The 24,643-nt window shown below is 46.9% G+C and overlaps 1 protein-coding gene across 2 annotated transcripts in view; it reads left to right on the plus strand.

The window, feature by feature from the left end:
* The window catches only part of LOC116950759 (zinc finger protein 608-like), an 87,255-nt gene that overhangs the window by 42,417 nt on the left and 20,195 nt on the right, over positions 1–24,643 (plus strand). For both annotated transcript variants that reach the window (XM_032968793.2, XM_076073071.1), the window contains exon 3: positions 21,169–21,595. In XM_032968793.2, coding sequence (XP_032824684.2) covers positions 21,169–21,595 — 427 coding nt within the window. The remainder of the gene's footprint in view (positions 1–21,168; positions 21,596–24,643) is intronic.

The following is a 24,643-nucleotide window of genomic DNA, read 5'->3' on the forward strand; positions in this document are numbered from 1 at the left end:
AATAACGGACCCCAACAATCGACACGACGTGTACAGCAAGTGCAATAAGGGAGCAGTTTTTGCGGGGATTTTTTTCTCTTTCGGAAATCTGCTTTAGCTGGTGGTAAATGTAAAAAACAAAACGGTCTGGCTTGGGGGGGGGGGGTGGTCTGGCGACGCTGCACACAATTCTCACACCGTGTTAGCGCAACTGAAGCCAGCAACTGAGCCTACATTGCTCAGATTCTGGGGGGTTAGAATCCGGGTTTCGGCCACCCGTGATCCAAACCGGTTTCTCGAGACTATCGCCCCACACTCAGCAAATTGGTCTGAGTCTTGCCCGCCTTCTGGCCTTTCAATAACAAAAAACTGAATAAATATAGCTTGGCTTGTTTGAGTTAACACATTTTTTGTAGGTTATGTAAGTTGAGAAGCTTACCTTTTTTAAAAAAATTACGGGAATGCCTTTTAGCATAATGTGTCTTGCGATTTAAGCAGTGTTTTTATTACAGTATCACATTCCCAAGTATAGGGAAAGATGCCCTGGCATAATGGTTAAGCACACTGGACTTGCAATCCAGAGGTTAACGACTCAAATCTCCCGGCACCAGCAGTTGAAACAAAAGGGGCCTCTTTCTTAAATACCACCCCGCTCCCACCCCACACCACCCCCACAACCACCATCTGTCCCCTCGACAGAATAAATCGCCTACAACCACAGTTGGTCAATTGGCAGGATAGCGCAAGGTTGAGGGCAAAGTGTGGGTTGATCCCCACGGCTCTTCCAAATTGTTTGGGACGCTTTGGGGTGTGGGGTTGGGAAAGAAAAATGGGCACAATACTCTCGAAAGGGGGGCTTCGTAGCGACCCTCTCGAGTGAAAGGCTAGCAGTGGCACGAGCGATTGGAGGGCCATACCCTCATCAGCCATTGGAATGTATGCAGCACTATGCATATTTTTTTTACATAAACAAAATAGACAAAGATCCCACATTTAGCCTTAACAGACTGTAGGGGCAAGTGCTGTTCGCGAACACCTATGAAGGCCGTCAAGGCACACAACGCGCCCGACCGCCTTTGTCTCCCCAGTGGCGATGTTTACACCGCACCAGGTACTCATTTGAGGCTGAGTCGACCTAGGGGAGGCCCGGGACCGGTTCAGATAATCGTCACTGGGTGTGGGCCGTGAGTGGGAATCGAACCCGGATCGCCAGGTTCACAGCACAGCGCGCTAACCGCTACACTATCGCTCCCCACTATTTTTGTTACGCACATATATACACACACACGCAACACAAATATTCTTTCTTGATTCGAAGCTTTCGTGACTGCAGGAATCCATACTCTTTGGTTCTTTCGGTAAAGTCACGTAGGTATACAATAAATGTTCTTGGCCACGGCTTTGCATACGCCAACAGTGGGAAGATAAATGCGACCTTGAATGTGCTGTGGTGCTGTGTAGCCCCGCCTTCCCACCTTTTTTTTTTAACGTGTGACGTTGACCTTAACAGGGAAAGTTGCTGTTCATGAGAAGTAGGCTAAAGTGGGATCTCTCTCTGTGCGAGTGTGTGTGTGCGCGAGCGTGCGAGCGCGCGTGTGTGTCAAAGCACGTGCGGACAATTTGTCAACCCGTTGGCTTGGAATCTTAAAGCACTTTGTAAAAGCTGCCTTCTACTGTATACGCTTTGGCAGTCAAGTGTAAAGCAAAATGGCCTTTTAGGTCGCTTGACAAAAAAAAAGTCTTGTATTTTTGTCCAAGCAAGGTCCATTGTGTCAAAATAACGATTTTTTTTCCTTTGCGCACTTTTCAACCGAGCTCTTAAACCGCTGCTTATTATAATACTGTCGCATCAGGTCGCATTGAGGAATCGGGTCTTGTGGGTCAGTACTGTGTTACTACAGCGGAAGGGTTTCACCACAACAATGGTGCAAGATACGTGGACAAATGTAAATGGCCAAAACAATACGTACGTGCGGAATCCCCTATTTGTATGCAAGTTAGACGACTTTCGCGCACCGTACGTAGCCAACCGCACTAATCGGTTGGCTACGTGGAGTGGTGGTGCTGCAGTGAGCACAGCGCCCTGAATCCGCTGACCCAAGAATTTGATGCCCGGCCACGGCTGACGCTTGTGGTGAGCGATATCTGAACCGGTCCTATTCCCCCCTCCCCCTACCCCCCCATTCACTAATGTGGAATGGGACCAAGAATACAGTGGAGAGTGGTCAAACAATCCTCGTGACCAATTTTCCGTGGGGAGGCCATTGCCCAACAGTTGATTGGCAAAAATGGCGGAAAATTATCTTATTGTATTTATAGAGCGCCTTCTTAGCTCAACTGTGACAGTTTAAAAGCGGTGCAAAAGTAGTGGTTTAGATGGCAAGGGGGCACAGTAGCTAGGGCCGAGGAATGAGTGACCGTATCAGAGGGCACGTGGGGAGGTCACGGAAGGGCTCAAGGGGAAGGACGGGACGCACTAGAGGGGGGAGGGAAGGCAATGGGCATCGGAGAAGAGGCGAGGCTTTGAGAGGGGAACGGGAAAGGAGGAGGGTTTCATTAATTTGGTTGGATGCTTATGAATGAAGTGTGCATTGTGCGGTGTTACCATCTGCCTTGTGTCTGTGTTGTTTTTAAAGGCAAGTCGAGGTGTCCACACACTTTCATTAGCGTCAGGGAGCACTATCTCTTCACATCCGTTAGCCAGCAGTGGTGCTTACAGATTGCCCACGGTAGGGGCCAATTTGTGTGTATAGACCAACCAGATAGCCCTTCATCCCTCAGCCCCTAACATCCATCCTGTGTTTTGGCCACTTGATTTTCTATAATGTGACACTCCGTTTTTTTTTATCAGCCTTCTGCAGATGATGGGCTGAGCCGACTTTCGACCTTAGGTGTTACTCAACTTGCAAACTTCCAGGTTGTGAGAAGCGAGCATTCTGACCACAGTGACACCGGGAGGGATCATTACTGCTACGATTATTATCTTATGATGTCGTTTGGCGTTGTGTAATGGACAGCATGCTGAACTTGCGATCCAAAGGTGGCCGCTTCGATTTTACCCCGGCGCAGCAGTTGAAACAACGGGGCAAGTTTCTGAAACCCCCGCCCCCCCCCCCCTCCGTGTATGCACGTGTGAGCTCCAGCGGTATCTCAATGGGTTGTCACCACGGTAACGTGATCAGAGGGTTGCGCGTGGTGGGGGTAAAGTGTGGGTACTCCCGAACGCTTCCAAAGAAGACTCTGGCCAATGTGGATAGAAACCAAAACATGGCCGAGTTACTCTCTAGACGTTCGCTCTTGAGCTCCCCAACCAGTGGAGGCCCTTTCATCAGCAGTGGCATGAGCAAACAATTGCAGTCCTGCACCTTTACGCTTTCGACCTTTTAATTCAAACAACAACAACAAAAAAACATCGCTGCAATATAACAGTGATTCAACTCTGAATCTGGCAGACGCTCGAGTCACTGTATACACATTCTGCCAGCAGAATAAGTTGTGTGTGTTTTTTTCTTTCTCTCTCTTTCTCATTCTCTCTCTGTCTGGCTTTTTTCTACTATCCCACGAGTCTCATCCAGCCCAAAACATTGGCTCTGCAGCAAATCGAAATCTTTGCCTTCGTAGCGTTGGTCATAAATAATTACCACATTTTTCACACGACTTGCCAGTTCATTTTTTTTTTACCTGCCAAAACATTGAAACCTCAAATGCGCATTATATCTACGAGTTGGCTGGCTTTCTTTTTTTTTTCAAATGGTTTTTGAAAAAAACCCCATAAATTTTCTCCCGTACTTTTGAAAGCCAAGTCTGATGGAGTTTATTTGTAGGCTTTTACAATAAAGCGGCTGGTAGTTCTGTACACACAAATGTGTGTGTTTTATTTTCAGAGCCGATACAATGAAATACGATCTGCTAAATATTATTTATAGGGTGTCTGTCGATATTAAACGATTGGAGACATCGTGGCAAAAATTATGAAGTATGTATTCAGTTTCAGTTTTTTATTTATTTGGTATAGCCCTGTGAGCCATTCGGCTCTTGAATCACGTGCAACCACAACATACAAAAAACACGAACAAGAAAAACATCTTAAAGTGACTATGTGACTGTGCAAACAGAAAATCCATGAAAAAAACCAGCAAAATATTCCTGAAAAAGCACCGTACACCAACGCTGTGTGCAAAAATCCCATTGTCATCTGCAGCCTTGGTCAATCCACTGCTGGATGAAGGGTTCCCCAAGCCACCGCCGCCCCCCCATGATCCCGCAATGCAACAATCCAGCCAGCTCCTTCGTACGCGCAGATTTTGTCGATCCATCTCCTCGGGGAACGTTCTCTCGGTCTTGGCTGTCACTCAGTTGTGATTTTTCGACCATTTGCCGTATGTATATCATGCACTTATATATTTGTTTTGAATGAGGATGAAAACGGTCGTAGACAGAGGGAAAGAAGTGGAGCTCCCAAGCCCTAGGCTTGAACAGGGGAAGGGAGTTGCAGTCAGACCGGAAGCAGCAGAGGGAAGGAGCGACCTCCCACCGAGTAAAGGTTGACTGGATGGATGGGAGTTAGGTGAGTGGGGAGAGGTAGGTGAGTGCGTGGGGTGAGAGGAGGGGGGGGAAGAGATAGCTAGGAGTGAGTCCTTGTAGGATCTTGAAAATGATGAGGGAATCAATTTCAATATATTAGAATTATTAGAACATGATTTTTGTTTGCATATTTACCACTAAAATACGTGTGGTTAATGTGGACTTGGTTCCTTGCAACATGTTTCTATTTTCCGTTTGAACATCATACCACCTGTTTTATTGCCAGAAAGGATAAAACCTTTTGTTATTTTTCCATACGTTGATACTAGGAAAAAAAATAGTCCCGTGTTGACGAGGGAATTCTTGAAGTCTATCCGGGGGACCGTATTGGCAGGTGAGCGGCTTGCTCCGGTGTACGTGGTCACGTTTTCACGGGCACAGTTGAGAAATTTGACGGAATCATTTTGGTGGACGGGTCTCTGGAGTTTGGAGGCGAGAGATTTGGCGAAGGCCCGAGAGGAGCTTTGCCGAATTCAAGACGTGACGGAGGCGCGGGTGAGAATCTCGGCAACAGCTGGGGTCAAACAAGTGCCCGGATGTGGAGTTACGAAACATGTGGTAAATGTAGCAACTATTTTTTTTGAAAGTGTTAACATGTGAAGCAAACGTAACAGTGGGCCCATGTGTTTGTTTTACTCGGTCGTAGACAGTCTGCGCTCTAAAAGACTTAAATGTGACGTACAGTAATAACATATTTAAGTAGACATCCATTCCGTGTCTCCCCGGGAACAAATACAGCTTTTTTTTTGTTCCCATCGGCCTACCGGCTCTCCAGACCAATATTATCCAGCAGACGTTTGTTTTAAGCGAGGGAACCGTGCATCTTTGGCATTCTGGATCTCATCAGCTGAGTCAGAGGTTAGGAATGTGGTAAAAAAATGATGCTGGATAATATCGATCTGCAAAGCCAAAAAGGCTGATGGACTAAAAAGTATTTCATTTGCACGTGGAGACACGGGGACGCAGGTGTGTTTATAAAAGCATACGTTTTCACCCATGATATTCCAGACTCAATTAGGTTTGTTGCCCAATATATATATTTTTTACATTGAACAGGGGCCCTATCGTTTAGACAGTGTGCACTTGCCAGTAACATCCGGTGATCCAACAGCATTCGTTTTAACGCAAGCCATGCTCGACGTTGCATAATGCGTTTGTAACGTGGAGTGATGTATTTGATTGAAGACAAATACGATCCGTCCTCTTGGGAAACGCAGTTGAACTGAATAGAAATGCAGTGACGCCTGGTTTTCACCAGTGACATAATGTTCCCGTGTGAAAGTGCCAGCGATTGGTACACCCCCCACCCCCCAAAAGACATACAGACTCTAAAGCATCAATGCAGCTTTACAGATGTAAAGCACATCTAGTGGTTTGCAGACAAATGCCAATAACACATTAGCCGCCAACTTGAACGAGTGGGAATGTAAAATTCTGTTCCTGGGTGAGAGTAATACGGCTGTACTCGCTACTTGGCGTGGTGTAATTGGTGAGCACACTGGACTCGCGATCCAGAGGTCATCGGTTCGATCATATCTTCCAGAAACGGTCAAAATAATGGGCAAGATTCTTAAATGCCACCACCTCTGTCCACCCAGCTGTAGAAAATGGACACGCCACAGTCGAATTGGGCATGTCGTATGTGGTGGTGTAATGTGATCGTAGTGGAAAAGTAGGCCAAATGCCCTTTCTGGCTCCCTCGAGCGGGAAGCCCCTTCTGCAAGCAGTGATGTGAGCAAAGAATTGCAGAGCTGCACCTTTGCCTCTGACTGGTGTTTTGCATTAGTTCGTCGTCATGGCACCTCCGATTGGCACGATTGGGGCTACGCACTGTGCGAAAGAGGTTCAACGTACATGCACGCACGCACACATGCTAAACGACCTGACGGCCGTTGTTGACGTCACGTGCAGTCGAACCGCGGGGTAACGGGGTAACGAGCGACTCGCAGATTCGCGAATGCGGCCGCGCTTTTAAGGGTGATCATCAATGATGCGTCCTTAAGGGGCCGCGCAGGAGGGTAAGTTTGCCAAGCCCATCTCGAGAAAAGTGCTGGAGCCAAGATCTTTGATCCCACCTTGGTTGGAATCGCTTTTTTTTTTTTAGCGGTGAAGCTTTTTTTTTTATACGTGGCCAATAAATGTGGGATTACGTAAGAGTATCTAATCAATTGTGTGTCAGGCTTACAACCCGTATAGTACCTTAACCTTCTTCAGGGATCGTGCCCCCACAGTCGAGGACTGCTGTGATGTACTTGACTGCTACGAGAGGTATTATACCAAGCGTTTAAAAACACATCTTGGCGAGCTCCTTTGACTCCTAAAAAAAAGCCAATCACTCCCCCGCCATGAAAAATAAATGCCATGCACGCAATGGGTTAACATGACGAAGGACCAACGAAAATTTCGTCACGGATAATTAACGTGCACCTTGCTAAAGAGACCGTGGGAGTTTTATGTTCGTTTTCACCTGGCTAAGTAAATGATCGTCATTTACTGCCTTTCTCAAGCAACGACCGGATGGACCTCCTGACGCCCGTGTCAGTCTTGGGAGCTATTCGACCGTGCTTCAGACAAAGCACGTAGGTAAATAAAACAGCTGTGCCACGATGTCAAAACGCCAAACCAGCAACCCTTTGCAAGGAGTCCTACCTGCATTAACCACACACACTTGGCGGTGAACACGCACACTGAAACATGCTCCGATACTTGCAAGAAAGAGGGCCCACGAGGACAAAGCAGATAGGTGTTCACAGCCTATTTTATGGCCACATCCATTGCATGGCCTAACCCCCAAAACAAAAATCAATTGTGAATTATTCTTCACCTTGCTCGCCATTGTGGATTGTCCGACAGGTGGCGTGGGGGGGGGGGGAACTATGCCCTAGGCCTGGTTCGGACGCCGCTCGCCACTGATGCTAGCCGTGTCCTGGAGTCGAACTCGGGTCGCTGGGGTTTGTTGTTGTTGTTGTCGTCATTATTGTTCCGCTGGTGAAACGGTACGATGTCGAGCCCGTCTTTGTCACTCCGCTGCTGGGGGAGGTGGCAGAGCCTAGCCACGGCTAGAAGGATCAGCAGGACGGGGGGAGGGGGGGGTATATGACCATACTTCACCACGCTGGTCAACGCGGATTGGTGAAGCTGGGGTGAGAGTGCATAACAGACATGGTTAGATAAAGGGTAAGAAAAACATGTTTCTCCTTCATTTAATGTAGCCTTAAAAGCCGTTTTTTTCCCTCCCGTTCGCATGAATGTGGAACTCCCGCATTATCTTCGCCATCGATGTAAAAATGTCACGGCGGCGTTTTAGAATCGCATTTAAAAGTCCGCTAAATGTGCACGCGTTTTTCGGCTAATTGATTCCTGCACAGCATCGTGAGAAATTATGAAACGGTTCCTGTACAGATGGATTGTCTCGTCCGATTTCAGGAATGGCGCACGGCTAGTTGGTTTTTGCAAAAATACATTTCCTATGCGGCACGGCTCGCTTAATGCAACTCCCACTTCAATTTCACCTCCCAAAGATTTGTTATTGAGCCCTCTCCTATATGTTCTCGGTAATGTGATAGATACAACACGGGCAACTTTCCATTTGACTAGCGAGTCGTCCCCCGTGTGCTGTGTGTTGCTTGTACACTACTGCTGTCCGCTTACTTGTGGCTTGATGAACATTTCACGTGAATTGATTGTTTAAGTGCTCCGGTTCATTTTCGGGTTAAGAGGCAGGGTCGCTTTTTTAAGAGGCATGTTGCCAAAATCCATTTATACATTTATACTAATGCGTGTGCATTTTAACCGGGCGGTCTGGTTTCCTCCAACGTTTTAAAAAAAATATATACTCTTAAAGTAATTGAAGAAACATTCCGAGCAGTATCCTCCTGAATGAGTCTTGTATCTATGTGCGTTGAACTTCTTTCGCACCGTGCGTAGCCAACCGTGCTCATCGGAGGTGCGGAGTCGTCAGACTTGGTGAGTTCGAACGCAACAGTGGTTTTTCCTCCGGAGGTTATTCCCTGCCATGGAAATGTGGAATGTCCCAATACCGGCCGAAGATCTCCGACAGAGATGAGCGGTGCCCTATACGTATTTTTTTGGGAGCGTGACATTTTTGACTGATCTCATGTTAAATTGGGTATGACAAATTCATTTCCGGTTTAGTTGCGTTTGATAGGCCCAGTGAGATAATAACACAACTTACGTGGTTTGTTCGGCTGCAATAAACAGTGAATAAAAGAAACGTTTTATTTTCTAAATTAATTACGTCCCGCTCCGATGAATAATTCACTGTGGATGTTACAGGCTTTGGCTCTTGTGGCCGATGTCACATTTTGTTGCTTGCCAGGAGAATTTACACGGTGGCTGGAAACAGGGCTCGCGCATTGATGTTTTCGTTTAATTCAGCTTCCCTCTAAAAGAGGTTAACAATTGTAAATCTTCTAGAGTGACTGAAACGGTGAAGTCTGTTCATCGGTCCGCAAATATTTTCTTTTTCAAATTGCATAAAATGTTATCCAAGTTAGGGATCTCCCTGCTCTTCTAGCACGAGCATTGGTCAGAGTTCACCTCCTGTTCACAGATCTGAAGCCTTTGGTGGAAATTCCACATTCCTATGGCAGGACCGACCACGTTACGCTACCGCGTGGGTTCTTCACGGCTGTGCCGCGTGGCTCTTCGCCGTGCTTCCGGGTCGGTCGTGCCGCCTGTTTCTTGGCGTGATGTTTGACGCTTCTTAGCTCCACGCGTGCTGTGAGCTTCTTGGGCAACTAAACCCAATTCCGGGAACTGAATTGAAACTATATTAGCGGTTTATTTTTTATTTCACCAGGAAAGGTCCCACTGGGCCATAAATGATAGCTCGACGAAGTGGCTTATCACGTGGAAATGTACAGCAGTCAAATACCCTAAACGAGTGATGTCGATTTTAAATGTGGAGTGAAAAACCGGAGGACCCGGAGGCAATTCCACTGGGAGAGAGAACATGCGAACTCCAAATATACCGCAGGCGTCAGGGTCGGGATCGAACCCATGACCCCCTGTCTACCAGGCGAGGCAGTTAACATCTCCTAGCCACAATGGCGCCCGTCAGTTGACGAAGGTCGTGGAACGAAACGTCTAACGTCAAACCAAACTTCCCGTGTGGGTACACCGCGAAAACACATCGAAGAGAGGGACGGAGAGAGCCAGACGCAGGATTTGTTGAACTCGTGCGAGTTTCTCGCTGCGAGTCGCTTGTCCGCAATGAATGCTGGCCAGATGGGACCGGCGTCGATGGTGGCGTGGGTGGGGGGGGGTCGAAGTTTATATTGCAGGGGCCATTCTTATATGCGTGTAATGCAACAAATTGGTGGATCCAATAGGTCTCGTGAGTGCTGTAAGGATGGCAGACTTAGCTGTTAGAAGCCAGCGGACCTCTGATTAGCATTTTACGACCCCGCTCGCTGCCCCACCCCCACAGAGACAAATGCAGAGAGCCCCTCTTGAAACGTCTTGCCTGTTGGTGGGAGAAAAGGGTTGTTAGCGAGTGCCTGTTAAGGCCAAAAATGCAATCCTCTAATAAGACGACGACACGTGGCGTGTGCAGCACCCGTGCCTCGCTGCCATCGTTTCACCAGCCGCAGCAGATGTTGCAATGACCACACCACCCTGCCCCGCCACTCGTGTGTTTGTGTGTGTGTTGTTGTTGTTGCCGAGTTGACCTCGAGGAGGCCCGGCACGGCATCATCGGTTGCCACCGATGTTCACGGCTTACAAACCGCTGTGCTCCTCTCTCTCTCTGCCTTGTACCGTTGGCGCGAGTGCTTTTGGCGAGCACCTAATGAAGATGATCGGAAATGGCATTGTCCGAGGGGTGGCGGTGCGGTGGGAATCACGCGTGCCATGGTCCCTTGGTCTTCCCCATTTCTTACGCCGAAACCAGGAGCAGCGCGTGCTGTAGGGATCGCACGTGCACAACACGGCAGTGGGCCCCGTTCGCATGCAAGTGGCGGTGATGTCACCGCAGAACTGTGACCAGGCTCGGTGCACTTGGAGATCACTGCTCCGGTTGAGGCACACGGGGGCACAAGGTCGTGGGGGCAGAAACCGGGTATTGCGGGTGAACAGGCCAGGGTGATTGGCAGATCGCACCGCAGACGCATCAGCAGAGTTTCCAACTGCTACACGGCCACCTTTCCTGCCACCCTCTACCCCGTTTTGTGTGAAATAAACCTGGCTCTTATTCTTGTTTCTTTGGGTAAAGTCGCGTAGATAGGAAATAAAATTAAAAAATAAATTAAAAATGAAAGCAAAAAATCACCACGACGTTTCGAGGGCTTTTTTTGCTTTCATTTTTCATTTATTTTTAGTTTAATTTAATTTTTTTATTTTCTATCTAACGTGACTTTACGGAAAAAAAAACCAAGAATATGAATTCCTGCAGTCACGAAAGTTTTAAGTCAAAACCTGGCTCTCTATACCTACAGTTGTGACCATAACTAATTCACAGGGGGGAAAAAACCACTGCAAAAATAAAATTAACACTTACCAAACAGGCAACGGAGTGTTTCATCACCACACGAAAAAAAACTGTCCCGCTTACATTGTAGGCCAATGTTTTCCAGTGGTCTTTGTTTAAGTAGGGAAATACTGGCGAGTTTTTTTGTTGTTGTGACTTTCTGCGATTCATCACCAATTGTGTGATCCCCTTAAACACGTAAGCACGTGTGTGTGTGTTGCCTTGTTACTGTTAAAAGCAAGAGGCACCCATGAATACCGCAGGGGGGTAGGGGGGAGGGGGACCCCCCCTTGAGTGCGGTACGGCAAAGTTGTACACAATCCACTATTCGCTGTCTTACAATGGGGCCTAACAGCTCGCTTGGCTCTCTCTGCCGAAATGAGTTAAATCTAAATCTAGCCTTGGCAGATTGCATTGTTGTCGCTATGGCTTGATCTTAAGCTTTCGTGACTGCAGGAATCCATACTCTTTAGTTATTTCGGTAAAGTCCCGTGGTAGGTATAAATAAAATAAAACAACTCATTGGTGTTTTTCTTCGGTAAAGTCACGTATGTAAAAATACCGTAAAATAATATTTAAATAAAATAAATTGCTATAATTTTATGGTATTTCAACATACGTGACTTGACCGAAAAAAAAACAATGAGTAATTTATGCAGTCACGAAAGCTTTAATTCTTTATTAAAATAAAACGGATCGCGACGTTTCGATCGCAACACAAGCAAACTTCAATTCTAGATTTAAAGCTTCAAGCAAACTTCATCAGGTGAGACAACCACAGCAAGAAAACGTCGTGATTTATTTCATTTTATTTCTACCTACGCGACTTTACCGAAAGCACCAAAGAGTATGAGTGTCGTATATAACAACAGGGTAGCCTATCTGCGTGACTTTACCGAATCGGTAGAGTGGAGCGGTGGTGCAGTGGTTTGCTCGCTGTCGCGATCCCTGCAATCTGAGTTCATCGGTGCGAGTTGCATCTGTCACTGGTTCTGACCACCCCGACGACCGCCTTTAGCAACCCGCAATGACTTGCGTGGTGAAGTATGCTCAAACAACCTCGATTATCTAGCGTTGTGTTTGAATAACGGCTGTAAAGCCTATTATCCCGGTAGTTGTATAGTGTACGTTTAATGGGCCATGCTCTGCTGATGACTCTAAGTTGAAACTGGTCCCGACTTTGCCTGTTTTTTTTATTATCACGGTTTCAGAGGAAAGAGCTCAAATGCAAATAACAAACATGACGATACCTGCTGTGTAAGCGTCGTAACACGCAACAGCAAGCCATTGCAAGGGGACTGAACAAACAACCTTAAACATTTAAAGATGCGGTGGGGGAGGGGGACTTGGGCCTCCGAAACTTGCACCGTTAAAAGTCGCGGAACGCTAGCGTCGCCGGTTTCAACGTGAGATCGCGAGGACATTTGTCTGACGAACCTCGACTTCAGTTTTGACTTAACACTTTCGTGACCGCAGGAATTAATATTCTATGGTTCTTTCGGTAAGGTCACGTTGATAGAAAAAAAATAACAACAATAAAAGTATAAAAAAAATATTTTTTATTTTATTATATAATTTGATTGTCATTAATTGTTATTAACAATAAAATAATGAAAATATATTGTATTGTTATTTTTTTCTATCTACTTGACTTTACCCAAAGATACGCCGGCGACTGCTTTCTCGCTGTGTCTGTCCCCACCTGAAGACGGACGCTTGTGTTGCGCCCGAAACGTCGTGATTAAATTTTTGTTTTGCTTTCCTTTTTACCTACGTGACTTTACCGAAAAAAACCCCCAAAGAGTGTGGCTCCTTGCAGTCACGAAAACTTCAAATCTAGAATTTACCCAAAGAACCATAGAATATGAACATCAACTTGTATTTTTTGTTTGTTCTTCACCCTGCCCCCGGCCGCCGGGCCCCGTCGATAATGAGGCGGCAGCAGCAGCGGCAGAAGTCCTTTGGTACGTCTTTGTGTTGTTCTCTGCGCGCCGGCGTGCTGGCCTCGTTATGCAAAGGGCATCGCTCCCGTCCTCCCGAAGTTAATGCATTCAAATAGAATTTGTGCAAATGGACATTGGCCGCCCCTGCCTCTGCCAGCTCCGACTGGTCTGGTGTTGGGTAAGTTTCCTTGAAAAAGAAAAATGTGGCCGTGGCAATCTGTCAAGGGTGGAATGCCTTCTCCTCCAAGCGCTCTCGCTCTCTCCCTCCCTCTCTCTCTTCCCCTCTACCCCCCCTCTCTCTCTCTCTCTCTCCATGCCTCAGTGGGCTTGCTAGATCGTCTCCCTTTCATTTGATCACGCGAAGGAATGATTAACTGGAGTAATTTCATCCGATATTTAACTCCTTGCCTTTCCCGGGAAAGCTGCATAGTTTTGCATTAATATTAAATTAAGTGCGGTCGGGAAACGTTATGATATATATTCAAGGGTGTATTTGTAGTCGATTGAACCATTATTTTAACTGTTAGGGTTATAAAACGTGGATTTAGGATTTAGCTGTTAGCTATGTGTTTAATGTGAATGTAGATTTATGCTGCAATCTCTTTAATTTCATCGTTTCTTTTTTCTTGTTTATCACTTTGAATACAATATTTCGTCTCACTTGAATATTTGCACTTTGTTGTTTGGAGCAGCTAATAGCAATAATAATGATAATTGCTTGCTCACATCACTGCTGGCGAGGAAGGGCCTTCACAAGCGGGACCTCTAGAGAGGCTCTATCGTGGGTATTTGGCCTACTCCTTCCACGCTGACCCGACTTTCCCAAGAGGTGGGAATGCCCACACTTAACCGCACCACACGTGACCTGCCAACCAACTTAACTGTGAATCCGTTCATACTGCTGATCTGGACAGAGGCATGGAGTGGGGAATATAAAAAAAAAAGATTATGCTGATGCCACAAATAAAAGTGTCTCGTTGTGAAAAAATGAGCAAGTGGTGATGTGCCTCTGTTGGCCAAGCCTGAAGTAGTTTTGGGAAAGTCCACATTTCCAGGTAGGCCGCCGTATAATAATACACTATGTTATGTATGGCAAGGAACTGGAGCATCCAGAGACAATCCACGTGCACGAGCGAACTATTAAACATTATGCAGTGAGCCCGTGAGAAACCTATTTGCGGTCCTGCCCTATTATTAAGGGCAACAATTTGCTGTCCGGCAAATGTGGGTGCCTTTTAATTGTCATCGGAGGGTCGCGGGTTCAAAATTCCGTTTGGGGTTGACTCGTCACGGCATCAAATATCAATAAAATAAATAGTACCACTTTGATGTGGTCGTGGATAGACTGGCCCCGTGCCATACTAATGTGGAATTTCCACCACCGACTGGGTCGCTGTTGCATATTAGCGGCACCCCCTCACTGCTCGAGGTGAGCAGATGCTGACTTTAAATTTTTAAAAATAAATCTTTGATGTGATCTATAATGCATAACTCTGGAAGTAAACGACTGAGTATGATATGTGTACAGCAGTTTAACATGGCATGCTGCCATCGTGTAATGGTTAGTACGCTGGAGTTGTACTCCAGATGTCACTGGTCCATTATTCAAACCCGCACCTCCGATTTTAGCGTGGTTGGCTTCGTACGGTGCAAAAGAAGTTTAACTTACATCCATATTCCGGTTTAGCCATTGAAATGACGGTGCAAGTTTCTTTAAATCCATCCACAAATCTCAATGTGTCATACGCCACAATTGAGGGTGGCTGCTCCCCCCACTTCCGAGACGCCTACCCAGGAGTGGACGAGTCGGCCAAAATAGCCTCTAGAAGGGTCCCTTGATCTTCCTTGAGCGGCAGCAGTGATGTGAGCAAGCAGTTTCAGGGCTGCTCCTTTACCGTTGTTCGGGCAAGTAAAGCGTATACGTGATGATCCTACACCGCCCTGGGACCCAATTTAGTAATGGTCAATTCTCGGCGTGAGAGGCTGTCTGTTCAAATTATCCATTGATTAAAGGTTTGGTACTGCGCTAATGCTTTATGAAAATGTGATTAATTTTCCAAGACACGTATTAATAGCCTGAGACTAATGTAATAATAACTGGCTCGGGAGGAAGCGCTACTGTGATTTACACAACAAGGAGGGAGGGGGGATGGGTGGCAGGGGGGTGCTTAACGTGAAACACGACCACGATAATGCAACATCGAGTCGCAAGTCGTCAGCGTCGAGAGCAAAACTAGAAAAACAAAACTATTAACCCCTCATCCTTGACATCCACTCCTCTGCTCATTTTAAGAAGTACTTAATAAAATACAAAATTATCCGTCTTTGAATTGAATGCATGGTTAGTTCCAAATGTTGACCCGCACCAGAAGTCACTTGTATATGTCAGCGTTCGATGTTCCTGCAAGTCAATTTCGGAAATGAATGATAACAAAAAATTATAGAGTTGAGAAAAAAAATCTTCCACAATGTTATTCCTCTTGTTCTATCAACACTGTCGTGGTGAAAACGTCGTCGTTTTTTTACGAACTTTCGCAGCGAGCGGTGTATCAACCATGGGCTGCGGGAGATGACCTTGTGCCATTTTTTTTACCTATTGCTTTTTATAATTAAGTCTCCTATTGAACCCAAACCGGGGGGGGGAGACTGCGTTCGTACGATCTGCAAAGTGTATTATCACCGCATGTCAATCAAACAAAACGTTTCGATTTTCAGAACTGCAATTCAGCCAAATCAAGTAAAGAACTACATTTCACGTATTTTTTTCTTTTTATTAATCATTATTGATTGAACAGAGACCATAAACTCACCATATATGAGATCTACGTTTAAGCACTAGTGGTTAAAACCTGTATTCGAAACCAGGAGGTCTGCAGTGCCCGCTCAGGACCGCAGTTATTTGCCCACTTCCATTTAAAATCTGTTCTTGCGCGTACGAATCCTGTATTGTTGATGATTCATATACATTGCCTTTATAGCTATTGATTTCGATAGAGTCTATAGATTACTAGCCCTATCCAAGTCTTCATACACTACATACAAGGGCAAGTAAAATCATGGTCATCTTTAAATTGTGCCAATTCGTAGAATCGTGACGGAAGTGAATAATTGTAAACAATTAAGAACTCGTCCAGAGTGATTATCACGTTGCATAGTTCTAACGTCGCTGCTTCTCAACTTCTGAACTGTGATGTGTTTGCCCAACATCTGTTCCGGGCAAAATAAAAAAAAATCACGCGGCTCGGATCAAAGACGTTAGTTTAATTTGTATAAAAAAGAAATGTACTTCACGTAAAGCACGTGAGATCCCACCGTAGAAACATGTGCCAGACACGAGGGAGATCTGGAGTGGTGGGGGCAGGGGGGCAAGACCATAGAACAAAAGTAATTACCCGGACAATGCATCGCAGCACAAATTGACAAGCGGCCTTCCTGACAAGCACGCGGTGCAGCGACGGTGACGCCGCCGCCTGAATGTAAATCGAGCACGTGAGTGGCATTTAGCAATAAACTTTTTTTCTTTTTGTACGAGAGAGAGACACGCAAGAGCGTTAACACCCCCCCCCCCCGCATGTCAAAAGGTGAACGGTAGAACATTAAACAGCCACGACAAACACAGACCTTTTTAAACGGCCATGACAAACGGAGACCTTTTTTTTTCGACAAAAATGCCTGTCCTTGACCTGTGGAACAAACGCAAAGTTGCGTGCCATCCCGGGGGCGGCTTCGCGGCGCTTATAATGTCGGCCACGTGAGCACATCAAATGGATCGCAGCTTCGGCTGCACTTGCCTTAACTCCTACTCGGATACAAAAAAAACACCAGGCCGACCACCGCTTTGTGTTGATGGGGGGGTGGGGTGGGGGGAGGGTGTTTGTGGGAGCGGCGGTGGCTTGAAAGTTAGTTCCAGCCGATCGGGTTTCCAAGTCGTCCTCGTTGTCATCCTCGGTGGCTTAAAATGAGGTTGATTGTGAACAATGGGTAGCGTGAGACTTGCCGTGACTCAGCCGACGGTTGTGTCCCAGGGATGTATATCGGTGGCCCTGTGCCACGACGGCGGGGCGATGGTGATGTGGTGCCGCCAACAGCGGTGTGATGGGGTCTGCACACTGGGCTTTTTAATCAGAGGTCGCCGGTTTTTTATTTAATTCGATCTCCCCGGCGGCGCGGCAAGTTTGGATAACGCGCAACGGTGAGTCGATCCAATTGGCGGGGTCGCTTGTGGATTGAGGGAGGAAAAAAAGTGCTTGTACTTACACCCCTTCCAAGGTGTCTGGCCGGAATAGAAAAGAAAGGCCAATAGCAACTTATTAAAGGGCTTTCTGAGAGCTCCCTCGAGTGGAGGCCCTTCTGCCGGCAGTGGTGTGAGCAGGACATTGCAGGGCTGTTTCTCTGTCTTAATATTTTTTATCATTTGGATTATATGGCTGCCATAAATTTGTGTAAGCCACTTCGTTGCGCTATCATTTGTGGGCCAGGTCGCCTCTGAATAAGAAGCTATTAGCTCGGTGGGCTTTTCCTGTTAAATTCAAAAGTTCAGTTTTCCATTTTAAAAAATATATTTGTTTACTTTTGTGCTCCTATCGTGTTTTTGTATTGTTTGTTGCAACTTTCTGACCCTCCCCCTACTGGACGTGTCTGGAAAAAAAACGCTTAATAGCTCATCGGATTCCTCCTCCAGTATAACTAAAGATTCTGATTATTTCGTGCCACTTTGTGGGAAGTTTGCCGGCCTCTGTTTTTTCCCCAACCGCTCCCTCCCACTCCGGTGGGCCGCCGGCGGAAATGGGAGCTGAATCATTTTTTTCCCGTTTGTGCAGCAGCGAGAGAGGCTTTTGACTTTTTTCTTGTCGCTCCTGTCTGGTTAGCGGACGGAAATGGATCCCGTGGGGGGAGGGGGGGGCGGAGTCACAGCGGCTGTGTCTGATCCACTGAGCCGGCACTGTTAAGATAATGCGGTTTTAATTCCGTGCAGTTTTAATCCCGAGTGCGCGGCTCAAACGAGTGTGTACCGACCCGCTGGGGCAATGAGCACGCGTGTGCGGAGACGGGTGTACCTTTTAAACCTTTGTGGATAGTTAACCGTGGCCGTTCCCGTGGATAGACTGACCTCCGCCAGAGGAACGTGTAATTCCCATCACTTTCTTGCCGGCTGCCAGTCGAGACTAGCGACGATGGCCTTACACTTGAGACACTTTGACGGAACGGCTCGGCATTCGTTCGTAATGGCAAAAGGCAGAGCTTGCCTTTTTTTTTCTATTAGGACGCAGCTGGCGGGGGGAGCGCACACACACGCACACTGTCATTGCATCACTCCCACTTCCAGCCTTGCGACACAGCCGCGGCGGCTGCGTCTTGGGTGCCCGGCGAACAATGCTTGGAGAGCAGCACCGTGGAGAGAAATTCACCCGCGCGATTTACTAGGGCCTCTCTTGTTCGCGGGGCCCAATTACGTGCGGCGGTAATCCGCCTAGAAACCGCCCCGCCCCGAATTGAGCCATTATGCGCCGGGTGTCATGGTCAAACCAACAGTCCTGCGGAGTGCCTTGCCTTTGCATCTCCCACCCTCCCCACCACCACCACCACTCACTTCCAAACAAAGAGCCCAGCCCCGCCAGCCTCGCCAGCACCCCCCCCCACTTCCTTTGACAGGCACGTTCACTCGAGCAACTGACTCAATAAGGGTGACAAGCTTGTGTTCGCCGTGTTGACTTAAAGAGAAAGCGCTGGCTGTAAACAAGGCTTGAGTCATATTGACCCCCATTCATGCCGCTTGGCTGAAAAGGCTGACGCGCCGCATTCGGGAGCCGTTGGCGTGAGCAATGGACTTGCCCCGTTGGCTTAGATTTCCCGTGAACTCGGAGCTGTTGACACGCGAGCAACGCCAGTCGCCGCTGTTGGCAAAGTTCCCGTTGCCTCGAGCGGACGTTGGGTCGGTCGGCTGGGGGAGCTGCGATGCCTCCCCGTGTCACCAACTGTTCCAGCGGAGCACGTTTCTGAGAGCCGAGTTCGAGTCGTGTTGCTGGGCTGGGACTGTGTTTGTCTCCGTGCAAAGAGCCTGCACTTTTTTGGGGGGGAGTTCGTACGGTCAATTTGTGTCGCAGTGAAACTCCTATTATCGGTGGCCCGGTTACCCGTGACTCCTATTATTGACGGTCCAAGTTAATCCTTTTTTTTCCCAGGTCCACTTTAAACAAGAGTGTTTTAATGGGGCTTCTTCTTCTTCTTCTTAAAATCGGTGTAACGATTCGCCACCCTCACGAATCAACGGACCGTCTCGATTTGTGATCACAAGTTCGTTCCAGGATTTACTCCATTTACGTTTAACAACATTTCCGTAATTGTTGTAGCAGCTTCTTGTGGACGCAGGTGTCTCGCACCTGCATGCGTGGGTGACCCTGAATCTGATATTCCAGAAGCAGGTCCGAACATTACGGCAACAAACAACACAAAAACACGATAGGAGTGTAAAGTATAGGAAATGTAAACAAATCACTTCGAATAAGTTACAAATAAAACCATGTTTTTTAAAATCTTACCAGGTAATGCCACACAGGGCTCTTAGCCTATTGTTCAGAAGTGACCTGGCCATCACAAATGATAGCTCAACGAGAAGTGGCTTATCCGCGTGGAAATCTACGGCAGCATACTTATCTAATTCTACAAAGCATGTTTCTAAATGTGGAGGGGAATAACTGGAGGGCCGCTTACAGTGTGATCTGCGCACAGTGTACAAAACGAACAAAAGAAAACGTAGACCCTCACACGTGCGATGCTATTCACGTGTGTCGTATGACCTGGCCACCGTGAGCCTGAGAAAAATCGACTGCCACTGTAATGGAAACAAATCGATGCATCACTCCACCGACACTTTGAACTCACGTGTTTTTGGTGGGCGTGCTGAACTGCGACAGCCGCTGGGGTAATGTTCCCACACTTTGGCGCGCAGTAAATTCTCACGAATGTTTCTGCGTCGGGTACTCGACGAACGAACCTGATAGCGATTCGCAATTGAGTACTTAAATGGTAAATGCTGTGGGTTTACTCTCCAACACACTGGTGTACTGACTAATTGGCACGTTTTGTTTCCGTGACAAGCCTTACCCAATCGGCTCTGGCCGGGGTGGTGTCGGTTTTAACGACACATTTATATTTACCCGATATAACCCAACAAAATGTTTATTATGAATGGGTCATGTGGCCAGTCAAAATTAGCGTAGCCTGTGGGCACATGAGTATACAGGCGTACGTTACTATGTATGCTTGTATACAAGTCACATCCCCATGATAAGTCAAGCACATCGGTACTTCTCTGTTCCTCCATCGCACATTGTCTCCACGCTCCCATTTGGCAATGATTGCGGTCTGATACAGCACATGGTTACAGCCCTTGCGTAATCGCAAACGCCCACCGAACACAAACATTGCCATCGTACTTTACATTACCGTGTCAAACGCGCTATCAGATGTCTTTTGTCGATAACATCTGGCGAGGCGGCGGCATTTGTTTTAATCAGCCTCGCTGCTCACGAGACTCTGAAGATTGAAGTAGGGCCAGAGTTTGGCAGCTTGAATAAACGCTGCAGTGAAACATTGGTCTGTAAGGCCCATTGGCTGCTAGCCTTGATTTTGCTGACCTGCCCCTCCTGCACATCTGTTAAAAAGAGCTTCATAGCTCAATTGGATTTCTTCTAATCTAAATAAAAAAGATTCTGATTTATTAAAACAATGTACGTAGAGGCACAAACCTTAATTTGTTTATTTATTTGCACCATATATCGTGAGAATTAAGGCTCATGAACGAGTGAAAAACACAATACCGGCTTCCGCTCGGCAACTAGTTTTGGCCTAGCGGCTTTAAGACAGAATCTGGGAAGTCAGAATATCAATATCCCCTGACCCAGATTCTTAAATAGGCGTTTCGCAGAATTCACCTGAGAAACAATCCGATTTGAATGAGAATAGTATTGACTGTGAAAACCTATGTGCAATGCCGAAGCAGATTTGTGTATTGGCATTCTGTGTATGTGCATATCTGTTTTATCAGTCCACTGGTGGGGTGAAGGCCTCCCCCACACCACGCTAGCTTTCGCTGTTATTTGACCATACTTTTCCCATGCTGGTCAGCGCGATCCCATTTTAAAATATATATTCTGGTCATTTTTCCTGCAGGCGGACCCAGCGTTCCTGATACCGGCCGTGCCCCCGTCCTCCACCTCCCCGGGCTGTGCGACATCCGACGGGGAGGGCGGCAGCCTTGCCGCCGCCGCTTCTCTGCGTTCTTCTCCCAGCCCAGCGACGACAGCGACGACGGGAACTTCGTCGGAACAGCCACAGCAATCGCCGCAGCCGCAGCCGCAGCAGCAGCCGCAGCAGCAGCAGCAGCGGCGGAGAAGATCCTCGGGAGGAGCGGCGCTAGCGGCGGCGGCGGCGGCGGCGGCGGCAGCGATGGCCGGGGCTGAGATGGGAGCCGGCCGGAAGCGTTGCGTGGCCGGGACCGCTCGTGACGCGAGCACGTTGACCGAGCCGGAGTGCCTGGGCCCTTGCGATCCCGGCACCACCGTGTGCCTGGAAGGCATCGTGTGGCACGAGACATCGAGTAAGTGGACGAGAGGGAGGATGACCTCCTTTTGCATTCCTGGTCACGGCGGATATCGGCGCCGGAGAGCGGTATCTGAACCCAGTCTTCTTGGGCCTCCCACCCCCCACCCCCCCCCCCCCATTTTACAAAATTATACTGACCAGCGTGGTGAAGTATGGTCAAACAACCTCCACAACCGAGACGGCATACAGAGGGTTTTGTCCGTTCGGGGGATGGATAAAATGCTGCAAAAATAATCATTATTATGATTGACAATCACCTTCACTTCAGGATACAACGCATCTTTCTGACTGATTAAAGTGCTTTAGCCATGTCTGCCGGATCGCAGGCCAAATGTGTACATACTGGGTGTGTTTTCGTCAGTTGTCTCTTCCATTTTTAACTGACAAGGAGTGTATGAAATAAAATAAAATAAAACAAGAGAGAGACCACACACTGACAGATAGCAAATGTCCGGAGCAGATAAGATTGTACAAAGCCTCTTTGATGCAGAGCTGTGCTCAGTGTTTTTGTAATCTCGAAATAAGTTGAGATGAACCCTTAATGTCTGTAACACCCATCCCCCTTTTGAAGTGCTGGAAGAGTATAGCGCGCCAGCCGGATATGAAAAGTTAACCAGACAAAAGTGTTTTTTTTTTCGAGATGGCCAGATGGCACGGAAATTGCGGTGGCACCGAAGCTGGCAACTACTAAGATGCCGGGTTCCAATCCCGGGTTTCAGCCGCCCGTGAAATTTAACTGGGTTCTCAACTGTATTGGGGTCACTGTTCTCGGCTTGGTCACCAATGACTGCACAGTACGAAATGTAATAAAAGGGTTTTTTTTTACTTGGCTTATTCCAAGCCTAAACAATTTGGTTTTATTGACGTGCAACAAACACTTTTTGCAGGGCATAACACAATGTGTGTCCCCCGAATGTGGATAACGAGACCTATGAAAGTGACTTCAGAAGTAGTTATCTGACATCATCGGACCTCCTTACCAGTACCAAAATATGAGAATAGGTTTTCTTGGTTCTTTCGGTAAAGTCACCACGTAGAAGGGAAACATTAAAAGAGAAAAAAGAAAACAATACAATTTTCACGACGTTTCGACTGCAACACAAGCAATCATAATCAGGTGTGAAAACCACAGCAAGAAAATGTTCTTGCTCTGTGATTGCTTTGTGTTGCAGTCGAAACGTCGTGAGAATTTTATTGTTTTATATATATTTTTATTTTATTGTTTCCCTTCTACGTGACTTTACCGAAAGAACCAAGAATATGAATCCCTGCAGTCACGAAAGCTTTAAATCAAAATGTAATGTATATATTATCGGAGTACGTTTTTTATCTGCATTCTGACCACAAGTATTGTGGTTAATGCAGACATGATTCCTTGTAAAAGGTTTCAATTTAGTGTTTTAACATCTGTTTTGTTGTCATGAAAAAAGGGGAAAACCTATTCTCATAGTTCTCTGACGTCATTTTCTGGCCCATTTACTAACACGAGGTGTTGCACTGCTGCAAGGGAATATAAAGAGAATATAAATGAATAAAACGTACACGAACGATGTGACAGTGCTCATCTCCATTCTAATCACCCAGTTGTGGAAATGTCACATTTCTATGGCAGGAGCGAGTCTATCCGTTTGATGATGGCACACTGTTGACTTCCCAAATGCGGTACACATTTTTATTAACCCACCCGACCTGGGATTTTAACTCGCAACTCTACTGCAACTGTGCATCAGTCGCTCTAACGACATTGCCACCTGGCCAGATTATGTGTTTTGGTTTGTGTGTGTGTGTGATGATATTGTTGGCTTCTTGCCAGTGGGTTTTTTTATCACAAAGAGTATTTTGGCAAGAATTGATGCTCTTTCGATCGCGTGTTTGAAAGCCGCAAACAGATTATGTGTGTGGGGGGGGACGTGGGTTGGGGAAAAATTATGCCGTGTTGAGAGGAAGGGGCGCTTGCCCAGATGTGTGCGTGTAGTCGCTGTTATTGTAAGTTCTCTTTGAGCTGGCAATGCTGAGGATAGTTGGGTTCGAATTCAGGTTTCAGCCACCTGCGACACGGTGGTGAGATGTTAGCTCCCTCGCCTGGTATACTGGAGGTCCTGGATTTGATCCCGACCCTGATGCCTGCTGCATATTCGGAGTTTGCATGGATTTTTCTCGGGGTCCTCCGGGTTTTCCCTCCACATTTTAAAAACATGTATTTGGAAATTTGTCCACTATACATTTTCACATGGTAAGCCACTTCGTTGCACTATCAATTTGGGGCCAGAGTTGCTTCTGAAAAAGAGCTATATAATTCGGGGGGGGGGGCCTTACCTGGTAAAATAATAAACGCAATTTAGTAGTTTAATAGTTTTAACTGGGTTCTGAATAAAATGTAATAAGAACAATAATATAAAAATGAATGAGAAAATTAAGATGTATAATGAAATGAAGAAAAAAATAACTAAATAAAATGGTTATAGTTGTTTGAAAGTTTTAACTGGGTTCTGAAGTTTAGCAGGTTGATGGTGGTCTCGGAGCCGGTCGCCGACGACTGCGGACGCAATTGAATGCACATTTATTTTTGCACCCCGTGTAGGCAATGTCTGGCGCTCGGAATTAAAAACCAGTAGGTTCGGCCGCTGTCGCGCGGCAATTCGTCTCGTGGCAGAACGATGTGGGGAAGTGCGACCACTGCCGCGCGAACGAAAAAAAGCGCCACTTGAGGGAATTTTTGTTTCCGGAAGCCCGTTGTACGACGCGCGTGCGGGGTTGCGGATTGTCGCTCTGCGAGATTTCCGAATGGATTCTTCCACTCATGACACTCCGTTAATATTGTGTCAGTGGCGATAACATGGGGGGGGGGGGGGGTGGTGGGAAGGTGGGGTGGATGTAAAAAAAAAACCCCATAAATAAAATAAAACACATTCTAGCAAAGGCCATTAGCGCAATCGCTGACAGGTCGGTATTCATGCAGGCAATACTAATTGCAGTTGCTGTATTCACCCGAGTGTTTTTGAAAAAGGTCTAATGATTCTCGATTGACTCTCACTTGGTTAAA

The sequence above is a fragment of the Petromyzon marinus genome, chromosome 40, assembly GCF_048934315.1.
Source record: "Petromyzon marinus isolate PM22_M1 ecotype Great Lakes invasive population chromosome 40, UKy_Petmar_22M1.pri1.0, whole genome shotgun sequence".
Classification (NCBI taxonomy): Eukaryota; Metazoa; Chordata; class Hyperoartia; order Petromyzontiformes; family Petromyzontidae; genus Petromyzon; species Petromyzon marinus.